General features: G+C 43.4%; 1 protein-coding gene across 1 annotated transcript in view; it reads right to left on the bottom strand.

Annotated features, from left to right (window-relative positions):
- AspRS (aspartyl-tRNA synthetase) overlaps positions 1–13943 on the bottom strand; it is a 47728-nt gene that overhangs the window by 16659 nt on the left and 17126 nt on the right. Inside the window, exon 3 of the mRNA XM_071658260.1 lies at positions 3917–4091. Coding sequence (XP_071514361.1) covers positions 3917–4091 — 175 coding nt within the window. The remainder of the gene's footprint in view (positions 1–3916; positions 4092–13943) is intronic.

The raw sequence follows: 13943 nt of genomic DNA, 5'->3' as shown, positions 1-13943 counted from the left end.
GAAGTGAGTCAGGGTGGGGGAAGGGGCGAAAGTTCTGGGAGTACTGAAGAACATGTGGAAGGCGAGAACATTATCTCGGAAAGCAAAAATGGGTATGTTTGAAGGAATGGTGGTGCTAACAATGTTATATGGTTGCGAGGCATGGGATAAAGATAGGCTTGTGCGGAGGAGAGTGGATGTGTTGGAAATGAGATGTTTGAGGACAATATGTGGTATGAGGTGGTTTGATCGAGTAAGTAATGAAAGGGTAAGAGAGAAGTGTGGTAATAAAAGAGTGTGTTGAGAAAGCAGAAGAGGGTGTATTGAAATGGTTTGCTCACATGGAGAGAATGAGTGAAGAAAGATTGCAAAGAGGATATATGTGTCAAAGGTAGAGGGAATGAGAAGTGGGTGACCAAACTGGAGGTGGAAGGATGGATTGAAAAAGATTTTGAGCGATCAGGGCCTCAACATGCAGGAGGGTGAAAGGTGTGCAAGGAATAGAGTGAATTGGAGCGATGTGGTATACCAGAGTCGACATGCTGTCAACGGATTGAACCATGGCATGTGACGCGTCTGGGGTAAACCATGAAAAGTTTTGTGGGGCCTGGATGTGGAAAGGGAGCTGTGGTTTTGGTGCATTATACATGACAGCTAGAGACTGAGTGTGAACAAATGTAGCCTTTGTTGTCTTTTCTTAGCGCTACCTCGCGCACATGCGAGGGATGTCATTTCATGTGTGGCGGGGTGGCGACGGGAATGAATAAGGGCAGCAAGTATAAATTATGTGCATGTATATGTCTGTGTATGTATATATATGTATACGTTGAAATGTATAGGTATGTGCATGTGTGGACGTGTATGTATATACAAGTGTATGTGGGTGGGTTGGGCCATTGTTTCGTCTGTTTCCTTTACTTTCAGATAAATCATTACGACCCCACTTTTCATAAAAGGCGACTAAAGGAGGCGGGAGCTGGTGGCTAGGAACCCTCCCCTTTTTGAATTTAATTTTCTAAACAAGGAAACAGGAGTCAAGTGGAGTGCTCATCATCCTTGAAGGCTGCCACTCTATCATCAAGTACATTCAACAAACCTTCAAAATACTCATTCCATCTCCTTCTTACTTCATCACGACTTGTTATTACCTCCATATTTGCCCCCTTCACTGATGTTCCCATTTGTTCTATTGTCTTACGCACTTTACTTACCTCCTTCCAAAACATCTTTTAATTCTTCCTTAAAATTTAATAATACTCTCTCACCCCAACTCTCATTTGCCCTATTTTTCACCTCTTACACCTTTCCCTTGACATCCTGCTGCTTTCTTTTATATATCTCCCAGTCATCTGCACTACTTCCCTGCAAAAATTGTCAAAATGCCTCTCTCTTCTTTTTCATTAACAATCTTACTTCTTCATCCTCCACTCACTACCCTTTCTAATCTGCCCACCTCCCACCTTTCTCATGCCACATGCATCTTTTGCGCAAGCCATCACAGCATCCCTAAATACATCCGATTCCTCCCCCACTCCCCTAACCTCACTTGCTCTCATCTTTTGTGATTAAGCACTCAATCTCTCTTAATACTTCCTCACACAAGTCTCCTTTCCAAGCTCACTTACTCTCACCACTCTCTTTTCCCCAACATTCTCTCTTCTTTTCTGAAAACCTCTACACCTGTAATCTTCACCTTCGCCTCCATAAGATAGTGCCCCTCTCAGCACATTAAGATCCAAGAGTCTCTTTCACATGCCTATAACTTAACACGTAATCCAAGATACATATATATAGATGATCTGACCCTTTCTATAAGCGTCGCTCTTATGGACTTAACCTGAAGTCTATCAGCATGGAGAAGGTCAGAAGCTTGCAACACTATTCCCTTTGGGAATAGCTACACCTGACACACCTGATGTTACCGCCTTTACTTAAACAGCTGGGTATCACAGCAGCAAACCAGCCAGGCAGTTGACTCAACACTAAACAACATGTGTACAATTCCGGTACCTGAAGTCTTGGCAGTGTAACTCCAGACTCAAGCCACCCTTTGGTGCCTCCACCAGTGGATGTCCCTACGTGACTCCTTATGTTTTTATCTTTCTGGCAGCTTTCATTGTGGTGCCTCATCTCCAACATCCACCTTCAACAGGTCTTTTTGGGACTTCCACACCTCCTACAGGTGTTCCATGTCGACTCAGCATCCTTGCACTTCTCCCACATGGTCCTGCTTCATTTGATGCCTACCATCACCAGCATCACAAGCCCCCTTCCAAGTCAGTCTCATATTTCTCAACCTACCTTACTTTACCTCTTCCTCACTATAATCCTGCACCTCCAGTAGCTCACTGCCCTCTATAACCTTGCCTTGTATATCCTATCCACTAAAGCATTGTTGTTGTTATTTAACAAGTTTCCGTGCCCTCTCTCAGTTTTACAAGTCCAACAAATCCTACTAGGAACGCTGCTAAAAGATGAAACAGACAAGCAAGGCTCAGAACTAGCACAAAGGTACTCCCTTACATCAGGAGGTATGTCATTAGGGACCATGCATGAGAAAATTAAAGGAAATGGCATAGGTTCATCCATGAGAAAAATAAAGAGATGGCATAGGTTCAAGAGGGAGATAACAGTGGAGGATTTGATGCAGAATCATCTAAAGTTGTTCTGAGGAAGATACAGTGCAAACAAGAGCAGCTTTATCAGTTGGAGAGTTAACTATAATCAAGGCAAAAAAAAGAGGGGAAAAGTTAAATTACAGAGTGTATGAGATCAAGATCAGTCAAAAGGAGTCAAATCAGCACATTTTCTTTTTATGAAGGTGTGCTTGAATCTATGAAGAACAACTTTGTAATGATTCCAAGCACAGTGGGATTCAGAAGAATGAATGAGTTTCATGGCCTGATATGCTCTGTCCCTGATGCAAAAGGGATCAGAGCAGGAGTGATCAAGCCATGATTGAGGGGATAATGATTTAAAAGATGGAATGCAGGACTCCTTCGCAGCCATGATAACCTGCAGAGCACAACTTAAGGGATTCTATTCTAGCCTGCAAAGCAGGGCTCATCCCAAGAAAAGTCTGTGAAGAAGCTGTGCAGAGATGACTGTTGACCTCTTCCATAATGCAAAAGTTGGCATTTTGAGGAAAGGAATTGAGGGTAAGCTTACCTAATTAGAAAGAAATGAGTGTTATAAAGGGACCCTACACGGCTAAAATCATTTATATATAATGGAAGGTTTAGAAATATAAAACAAAGTCAAGGGTGTTGGAAGAGTGGTCATAACAGTCACAGACTCAAGCTACATGTTTGATTATCTGTTCAAGATCATTACGGAGGCTCTGCCAGGACTGTCCTGGGTAGAGCATTGTGATGAAAACTGAAATCCTCTGCACAGGGAATTTCAGCACGGATATGCAAGAAGAATTGTACACAGCTGCAGGAAATGAGGGTGGTATATGAAACATATAAGCAATCAAAGTTAGGATTTTCAAGATCCATGAGGCGAGTGGTAGGAACAACCACAACCCTTTGGAGCATAAATAAAGAAAGAGAGATTAAAATCAGAGATCTGATAGTATACAGGAGTAGCAAAAAGAAAAAAGACATTTGGGTTTCACAGAATTGATCAAGGGAGAAGGTGTTCTACAGGGCTTAAGGTTAGATTTGAGACTGCTAATGTTGTAGATATAAACAGAGAGAGAACTATATCTGAGAGCTGCATCCAAAGGAACATGATAGGCTACAGTTGTCTGATGTCAGTCAACTGGGCCTTGGGGAACTACACTATATGGTACTACAGTTTAATACTGTTCTTCAGTTTTATGACTGAGAAATGCCTATACAAGATGGTCTTTAAGTATTGCATATCCACAGCATGTAGTTCATACTAATTAGAATAAAGTCAATCAGTAACTTCAATCACTTTTACACTGTACCTTTCCCTCGACTTGTGTGAAGACGGGCCCGTAATGTAACACATTGATTGGTTAATTTTTTACTAAGATCCTTTATATCTGTGTGTGTGACTGGTAATTTTTCTTGGCTCCTGTTCATAGGTAAGTTTCCATACAGGCCAACAGAACAATCTTCTGCTCCGTCTTGGATGGCATCCTGCAAAATGATAAATTACAATTACTGTACTAATTAACATGGAAATTTCATGCATGTTTAAGCTTCTACAGCTTAAAGAATCTAATCTGCTCATGTTCATTGATATAAACCTTTCAAACCATAATAATAAGGCATTACACAATTCTGTAATACTGTATAATGTGATACAACCTATTCCCTTCATTATTTACATCTTTGTAAACTGATGTGAAAAGTAGAGGGAAAAGGCAGCTGTTTATGAAGTTATGCTTTGGTATTAACTCCTTAACCCTACTTGTAGATCTAAGTAGCCTGGTAAGGAGAACCTCATGCAGATCTATGATTCATGATTTTACGTCAACAATCAAATTTCAGCAGATCTATGGCGGTGGCAAGATCTACTGAAGGCGTACTTACACAATAATTACGAAAAAGTTCTTCAGTTACTCTTCAACCAAGGAATCAAGAGAACACTGTTGTTGACCACTTCCTGCACATGAAATCAAGTAGTATTTTCTAGAGAGCAACTGAGTCTAGCGATCCAGATTATTTAATTGATAACAGTATTTTTTTCTTATGCTAGCTTAGACAGCATGGGGAACTGAAACCCTACATGAGGCCATCTCATTAACACTATAAATATATCCCTAGCCTGAGCCAGGTACCCATGTAACTGACCAACCCTGAGGAGTGGATGAACAAATGGGATGACTTTGTTTCAACTCTTGCAACCAAGATTCGAACCGATGCACTACACTCTTGGTGGCCTGTGAATGTATCAAGGTTAGGAACACTAACCACTACACAGTAGAGGTACGTAGGTTTAATACTTAAGAACTGGATATAAGGGTCAAAACATGAACTGAATTTAGTAAATAAGATCACATTTCTAAATTTTTTCATAATTTCCTGCAATAGAGAGTTAACATCGGGACAAACGACTGAGCCTTCACGGAAAAATCTTCACAAGTTTAGATATAGAGACAGAAGTGATAAAGGGCAGTGATAGAGGGTAGTTGGGTGGGTAATCTGGAGGGCTTTAGGCTTAGTATCATGTTAGCAACTTTCCAAACATTAGGGACTCTGCTGTGCAGCAAGGTGCAGTTGAAGAAGTTTGGAAGTTTTTGGACTCCGGTTGAAGATATTTGGAAGTGTTTGGACTGCTATTAGGCCATCGCATTTTTTTGTGAAAGTCTAATATATTGTCAGGGCCTGTTGTAGGGTAAAACACAAAAGGTTTTATTTGCATTCCTTGTATCAGTGAGAGTGAAGGTTGGGCAGGCATTTGTTTCTGCATGGATTTTATGTACGTTTTTCATGACTTTCCTATTTATGGGTAAGGTTTGTTTATGGTTGATTTCTGAACAGTGTCTCATTGAGGATGTGTTCTTTATGAAAATGGTTGTCACTGGAAAGGGTGAGAACAGCTTTATGAGTAGGGTCTAGATTAGTGCAAGAAGAGGAATGTTCTTTAATGCATACCAGTTGCTGTCTTGTAGTTCACTGTGCTAAGCCAGAGGGGCCTATCTGGAGTTTGCCTTTCAATGATTAGACTAGTAATGATGTTAATTAGAGTTTGGATTTGTTCTCCAATTTTTAATGAAGGTGAATGATTTTGTCCAGGCTGGCTTCTTTGTTGTGAGACATGCAACTTGTGGGGAGTTGTTCATTCTTTCTATGTCCTTTTGATACGCGCTCTTTGCTGACTTGATTGGACACGTTGATGGAGTGTAAGATAACACGATTTAAAGAGGAGAAATCACCTTTTACTGAAGTTTTACAACTTTGTTTCCATGTACTGTGAAAAGGGTAGCTAGTCTGCTTTTGTGTTGTTTAAAAATAGCTGTGTGGAACATGGCTGTGCAGAATGGGTGGGCCATATGGAGTGTTATTGGATGGGAAGGTGGTCAGAGGACAGTTCATGTGGCATGCTCCAGATGATCTAAGAGTGTAGTGCTGGTGAACAGAAGGTGATTTCTGGCAAGGTCGGTTGCTGGAAGTGGTGGGCTAAGAGTCTGGTTGGTTGGTTGGTTGCACTGATTTAGATTACAGAGATATTGTGTTTGCTTTATGAACAATTCACCTCGGATCTTAGATGTGAGTGAGTATTTTGAAGGTTTGTTGAATGTGTTGATGATAGAGTGGCAGATATAGGGTGTTTTGGTCGAGGTGGTGCGCGAAGTGAGAGGGTCAGGGAGAATGGTTTGGTGAATAGAGAAGAGGTAGTGAAAGCTTTGCTGAAGATGAAAGCCAGCAAGGCGGTGGGTTTGGATGGTATAGCACTGGAATTTATTAAAAAAGGGGGTGACTGTGGTACTGACTGGTTGGTGAGGATATTCAACGTATGTATGGTTCATGGTGAAGTGCCTGAGGATTGGCTGAATGCATGCATAGTGCCATTGTACGAAGGCAAAGGGGATAAAAGTGAGTGTTGAAATTACAGAAGTATAAATTTGTTGAGTATTCCTGGGAAATTATATGGGAGGGTATTGATTGAGAGGGTGAAGGCATGTACAGAGCATCAGATTAGGGAAGAGCAGAGTGGTTACAGAAGAGGTAAAGGACGTGTGGATTAGGTGTTTGCTTTGTATGTGGCATTTATGGATCTGGAGAAGGCATATGATAGAGCTGATAGAGATACTCTGTGGAGGGTATTATGAGTATATGGTGTGGGAGGTAAGTTGCTAGAAGCAGTGAAAAGTGTTTATCGAGGATGTAAGGCATGTGTACGAGTAGGAAGAGAGGAAAGTGACTGGTTGCCAGTGAATGTTGGTTTGCTGTAGGAGTGTGTGATGTCTCCATGGTCGTTTAATTTGTGAATGGAAAAAGGAGAGAGCAAATGGTGTGGGGGAGGAATGGGATGTATTTCGGGAAGCAGTGATGGCTTGCGCAAAAGATGCCTGTGGCATGAGGAAGGTGGGAGGTGGGCAGATTAGAAGGGTAGTGAGTGGTGGGATGAAGAAGTAAGATTGTTAGTGAAAGAGAAGAGAAGCATTTGGACGATTTTTGCAGGGAAATAGTGCAAATGACTGAAAGATGTATAAATGAAAGAGGCAGGAGGTCAAGAGAAAGGTGCAAGAAGCAAAAAAGAGGGCAAATGAGAGTAGGTGAGAGAGTATCCTTAAATTTTAGGGAAAATAAAAAAGATGCTTCGGAAGGAGGTAAATAAAGTGCATAAGACAAGAGAACAAATGGGAACATTGGTGAAGGGGGCTAATGGGGAGGTAATAACAAGTAGTGGTGAAGTGAGGAGAGGGAAAGAGTATTATGAAGGTTTGTTGAATGTGTTTGATGATAGAATGGCACATATAGGGTGTTTTGGTCGAGTTGGTGTGCAAAGTGGGAGGGTCAGGGAGAATAGTTTGGTAAACAAAGAAGAGATAGTGAAAGCTTTGCGGAAGATGAAAGCCGGCAAGGCAGCAGGTTTGGATAGTATCACAGTGGAATTTATTGAAAAAGGGGGTGACTGTGTCGTTGTTGGCTGGTTGGTGAGAATATTCAATGTATGTATGGTTCATGAAGAAGTGCCTAAGTTTTAGCGGAATGCATGCATAGTGCCATTGTATAAAGGCAAAGGGGGTAAAGGTGAGTGCTCAAATTATAGAGGTATAAGTTTGTTGAGTATTCCTGGTAAATTATATGGGAGGGTATTGACTGAGAGGGTGAAGGCATGTACAGAGCATCGGATTGAGGAAGAGCACTGTGGTTTCAGAAGTGGTAGAGGATGTGTGGATCAGGTGTTTACTTTGAAGAATATATGAGAAATACTTCGAAAAACAGATGGATTTGTATGTATCATTTATGGATCTGGAGAGGGCATATGACAGAGTTGATAGAGATGCCTGTGGAAGGTATTAAAAGTATATGGTGTGGGAGTTAAGTTGCCAGAAGCAGTGAAAAGTTTTATTGCGGATGTAAGGCATGCGTATGAGTAAAAAGAGAGGAAAGTGATTGGTTCCCGGTGAATGTTAGTTTGTGGCTGGGGTGCGTGATGCTCCATGGTTGTTTAATTTGTTTATGGATGGGGTTGTTAGAGAGGTAAATGCAAGAGTTTTGGAGAGAGGGGCAAGTATGCAGTCTGTTGTGGATAAGAGGGCTTGGGAAGCAAGTCAGTTGTTGTTCACTGATGATACAGTGCTGGTGGCTGATTCTGGTGAGAAACTGCAGAAGCTGGTGACTGAGTTTGCTTAAGTGTGTGAATGAAGAAAGCTGAGAGTAAATGTGAATAAGAGCAAGGTTATTAGGTACAGTAAGGTTGAGGGATAAGTCAATTAATTGGGAGGTAAGTTTGAATGGAGAAAAACTGGAGGAAGTGAAGTGTTTTAGATATCTGGGAGTGGTTTAACAGTGGATGGAACCATGGAAGCAGAAGTGAATCACAGGGTGGGGAGGGAGCGAAGGTTCTGGGGGCATTGAAGAATGTGTGGAAGGCAAGATCATTATCTCAAAAAGCAAAAATAGGTATGTTTGAAGGAATAGTGGTTCCAACAATGTTATATGGCTGCGAGGCATGGGCTATTGATAGGGTTGTGCGGAGGAGGGTGAATGTGTTGGAAATGAGATGTTTGAGGACAATATGTGGTGTGAGGTGGTTTGACCGAGTAAATAATGAAATGATAAGAGAGATGTGTGGTAATAAAAAGAGTATGGTTGAGAGAGCAGAAGAGGGTGTACTGAAATGGTTTGGTCACATGGAAAGAATGAGTGAGGAAAGAGATTGGCAAAGAGGATGTATGTGTCTGAGGTGGAGGGAATGAGAAGTAGGAGACCAAACGGGAGGAGGAAGGATGGAAAGAAAAAGATTTTGAGCGATCGGGGCCTGAATATACGGGAGGGTGAAAGGCGTGTAAGGAATAGAGTGAACTGGAACAATGTGGTATACCAGGGTCGACATGCTGTCAATGGATTGAACCAGGGCATGTGAAGCGTCTGGGGTAAACCAAGGAAAGTTTTGTGGGGCCTGGATGTGGAAAGGGAGCAGTGGTTTAGGTGCATTACACACAACAACTAGAGACTCACTGTGATCGAATGTGGCCTTTGTTGTCTTTTCCTAGCACTACCTTGCACGCACGTTAGGGGTGCCATTTCATGTGTGGTGGGTTGGCGACGGGATTGGATGAAGGCAGCAAGTATGTACATGTGTATATATGTCTGTGTATGTATTGTTATGAACACGTGTGTGTGCCCACATGTTCGTATATTTGAGTATGGTGTAGCTCTGTGTTGGAGTGCCTTGGTGTAGGGAGTGGTTGCTATCGGCTAGGATCTCACTTCCCTGACCGTGTTAATTGTCCTAGCAATTATGTTTTTAAAGCAGATGTTGACCAGCCCTCTAGCACCCAATACCTTGTCAACGGCGTCAGGTCAAGGTGTGGGACCAGCTGCGGGGTATGTCATCCCGTACGTTCACTGCTGTCGTGGACAAAGGAACAAAGGAATTTGAATCTACGCCATATGTGGGCCGGACCTTAGGCCTCCTCAGCCAATCACATCAAGATGAGGGCGTGACAATCAGTCTTTTGACCTATCAAGGGCAACTGTGTCATTCTGACCTATCGTAGCCATAGGTGGCAGGTCGAGGCATGGCTAGCTATTCCTGCCTTGCTGGTCCTTCAGATAAAAGGCTCAGACGATCGTCTGGGAGTCTATTCCTCAGCAGTCCAGAGCCCAGCAAGGTAATGTGGGCTTTCCCTGTCTCAAACCCCGTAGCCACCGCTGCCCTAGTTTGTAAAATGTTACTGTGTCACGTCAAGTTTAATTAAGTGTAACGATGATGTTTACTGTGTTACGTCACGTTTAGCTAAGTGTAACGATGATGTTTACTGTGTCATGTCAGGTCTAACTAAGTGTAATCTATCGAACAAAGAGTCATAAAGGAAAGAGATCTCCTGGTTTGAAATCTTATCTGGAATGTTAACTCATGTTCAGTGTTAACGTAAATGATTCGTGCCTGATTTATGTGTTTACCTTGTACATTTGAATTCTTTCATTATAAGTTAGTGTAACCCTGGTGTTTGTTTTAACCCCATAACGTTAAGATAGCGTTATCCTGAGTTGTGCAATATAGCAAATCTAACGTCCTTGCACAGACAAGGATCAATATAGTATTTGTAACATATATATGTTACTAGCGACCTTGCTCGAATACGCACTGAGTTCGTAACATATAAATTGGCGACCCTGCCAGGATATTTCTTGCCTTAATGGAATCTCTTTCCTTGATTCATTAATCATGCCGCTGACCAGCGACGCTGACGTTGACCAGTTCTGTCGATCTGACCCCTCTCCCAAGGACATTAAATCTTTAAGAAGCATGAGTTGAAGCTTACTGCAATTAGGTTAAAACTGATTTATGTCAGGAGAACTAGTAAAGAGGAGTTGGAGAGATCTTAGTAATAATGAATCTCGAATTCGACGCGGAGACATTCAAAGGGCTTTGACGGCAGAGGGAGAACCAATGGTTATCCAATGGTTATGTAATCCCACCTGAATCTGCTACCTTGCCGGTAACTCATAAAAGTCAGGGGAAATACTCCCAGGAAGTAAAGTTTTGCCCTCACTGTGGCAAGGCTGGGCACCAGGTGAGGGATTGCTGGGCTCGAGCAAAGGAATCCAGAGACTTCACCCAAAGTAGGCTGGTAAGTCTCTTCTCAACTTTAGGTCCACTTAGTAAAGTAGGTAAGGCTACCCCTGCTCTTAGGAAAGTGAGGGGTTGCGAGAGTGTTAATCAATCTGTACTTAAGGATCCGTTCTGTGGGAACTATAATGCGATCCTATCTGAGGGCTATGTTAGTAGATGTGGTGTACAACGAAAAGTGACCGTATTACGGAATTCTGGTGCACTGCAGTCCCTGATGTTGGATGGCTTGGTGCCGCAAGAAGAGTTTGGAGATCGAGTCTTGCTAGATGGACTGTCGGGTCCCAAGGAAGCTCCACTAGTCAATGTGAGGGTAGAGGCAGATCTCTTCACGGGCCATGCTCTCATAGGGGTTGTCAATAGATTGCCTGTCTCAGGTGTGGACTTTGTGTTAGGCAATGACCTAGCAGGGTGGGAGGATGAACCCAGTGCTGGTGTCGCTTACGGGCCCGGTGGAGTCCACGAAGGCAGTGCAGCTTGATGAAGAGGTACCAGAGATAGTCCCCAACCACGAAGATGCCAGGTCCATGACAGCTGGCATGGCTGGCCGTGTGCCTGAGGACATAGCCGATGAAACGGAGGAAGTGAAGACCAGTGAGAGGAGGCTGTGTGATACCCTCTCCCCTGGTATAGACTCCGTTGAAACCCAGGAAGTTAAGACTCTCCCCCTGACTGAGACCAGCAAGAAGAAGCTGTGTGATACCCTCTCCCCTGGTGTAGCCTCCGTTGAGACAGTGTATTTAAAGACTCTTCATGAGAGTGAGGCCAGCGAGAGGAAGCTGTGTGATACCCTCTTCCCTGGTGTAGCCTCCGTTGAGACAGAGGATTTGAAGACTCTCCCTGAGAGTGAGGCCAGCGAGAGGAGGCTGTATGATACCCTCTCCCCTGGTATAGACTCCGTTAAAACGGAGGAAGTGAAGTCTCTCCCTACAAGTGAGTCTAGTGAGAGGGAGCTGTGTGATACCCTCTCCCCTGGTGTAGACTCTGTTGAGACTGAGGATTTGTCTCATGCCCATTCAAGAGAGAAGATTCTCCCTGGGGATGAAATCAGTGAAGAGAAGCCATGTGACACCTCCTGAGCTGGTTCTGAGTCTGTACCAGAGTCAGTGGGTGAGACTGAGGATTTGTCTCGCACCCATTCAAGAGAGACTCAGGATTGGAGGACAATATGGCCTGACAAACGATCTCGTTTGAGAAGGTTTGAGGCGGGCGACGAGGTGTTGCTTCAACTACCGCAGCCAGGTCAACCCTTGGCTGTCCGTTTTCACGGCCCCTACACCATTATCTGGAGTGTAGGAGACTCAAATTACCTTGTCTCTACCCCCGACAGGCATAGAGGTCAGAGATTATGCCACGTCAACATGCCTAAGCCATATTTCAGTCGTGATTCTCCCCCCTTGAAACCGACGGTGCCAGTCTGCATCATCTTACGTCCAGCGGTAGCCGTGTGTGACGAAGTCGACGACGTAGCTGCCAGTGCCTCGGAGACCTGGGACCCGGGCGGAGGCGTGAGAGAACTGAAGTGTTACTTGGATATGCTTGGGTACTATAGGATGCTCATTGTAAATTTTGCAACACTCGCAACCCGTCTGACAGATTTATTGAAGAATGATATCAGATGTTTGGAATGAGCAGTGTGAGACAGTCTCTCTCATCAGTTAGGAACCCTACTTTATAAAACTGTTACATTTTGCAGGCTCCAACCAGATAAGCTGTGAATGCCAGCGATGCTGAAGCTGGTGAGGTCCTCATGCAGGAGGACAGAGAGAAGGTTGAGCCCAAACAGATAGCCCCACCATTGAGAAGGAACTTTTGTCTTTCATATTAGCATTGCATCACTCATGTTTATTTGTGTCCTTCAGGCAATGTCATCAGGGTGTATACTGATCATCACCCATTGAAATAAGTTCCGAGATAAGAATCAGAGGCTAACTAGGTGGGCCTTGTTCCTTCAAGAGTATAATTTAGACATTCACCATATTGCTGGCGCACATAATGTGTTAGCTGATTGTTTATCCCGCTCTTAACGTGAGAAAAATCCTCTTCTTAGAATTTTCTCCTTTAAGGAGGGGGGGTGTTACGAACACGTGTGTGCCCACATGTTCGTATATTTGAGCATGGTGCTCTGTGTATGGTGTGCCTTGGTGTAGGGAGTGGTTGCTATCGGCTCGGATCTCACTTCCCTGACCGTGTTAATTGTCCTAGCCATTATGTTTCTGAAGCAGATGTTGACCAGTCCTCTAGCACCCAAACCCTTGTCAACGGCGTCAGGTCAAGGTGTGGGGCCAGCTGCGGGGTATGTCATCCCGTGCGTCCGCTGCTGTCGTGGACAAAGGAACAAAGGAATTTGAATGCACGCCACATATGTGGGCCGGACCTTAGGCCTCCTTCAGCCAATCACGTCAAGATGAGGGCGTGACAATCAGTCTTTTGACCTATCAAGGGCAATTGTCATTCTGACGTATGGTAGCCATAATGGCGGGTCGAGGTGTCGCTAGCTGTTCCTGCCTTACTGGTCCTTCAGATAACAAGCTCAGACGATCGTCTGGGAGTCGATTCCTCCAGCAGTCCCGAGCCCAGCAAGGTAATGTAGGCTTTCCCTGTCTCGAACCCCGTAGCCACCGCTGCCCTAGATTGTAAGATGTTTACTGTGTCACGTCAGGTTTAGCAAAGTGTAACGATGATGTTTACTGTGTCATGTCAGTAACGATGATGATTACTGTCACGTCAGGTCTAAGTGTAACGATGATGTTTACTGTGTAACGATGATGTTTACTGTGTCATGTCAGGTCTAAGTGTAATGTTATCGAACAAAGGGTCATAAAGGAAAGAGATCTCCTAGTTTGAAATCTTATCTGGAAAGTTAACTCATGTTCAATGTTAAACTCATGTTCAGTGTTAACGTAAATGATTCGTGCCTGATTTATGTGTTCACCTTGTACATTTGAATTATTTCATTATAAGTAAATCTAACGTCCTTGCAAAGACAAGGATCAGTGTAGTATTTGTAACATATATATGTTACTGGCGACCGTGCTCGAATAAGCACCGAGTTCGTAACAGTATGTATGTATACGTTGAAATGTATAGGTATGTATATGAGCGTGTGTGGGCGTTTATGTAAATGTATAGGTATGTATATGTATGTATACGTTGATATGTATAGGAATGTATATATGCGTGTGTGGGCGTTTATGTAAATACATGTGTAATTGGGTGGGTTGGGCTATTCTTTC

The sequence above is a fragment of the Panulirus ornatus genome, chromosome 66 (assembly GCF_036320965.1).
Source record: "Panulirus ornatus isolate Po-2019 chromosome 66, ASM3632096v1, whole genome shotgun sequence".
In the NCBI taxonomy this organism is placed as follows: Eukaryota; Metazoa; Arthropoda; class Malacostraca; order Decapoda; family Palinuridae; genus Panulirus; species Panulirus ornatus.
Note: the sequence above shows the minus strand (reverse complement) of the source record. Positions and strands in the feature narration are given on the sequence as shown.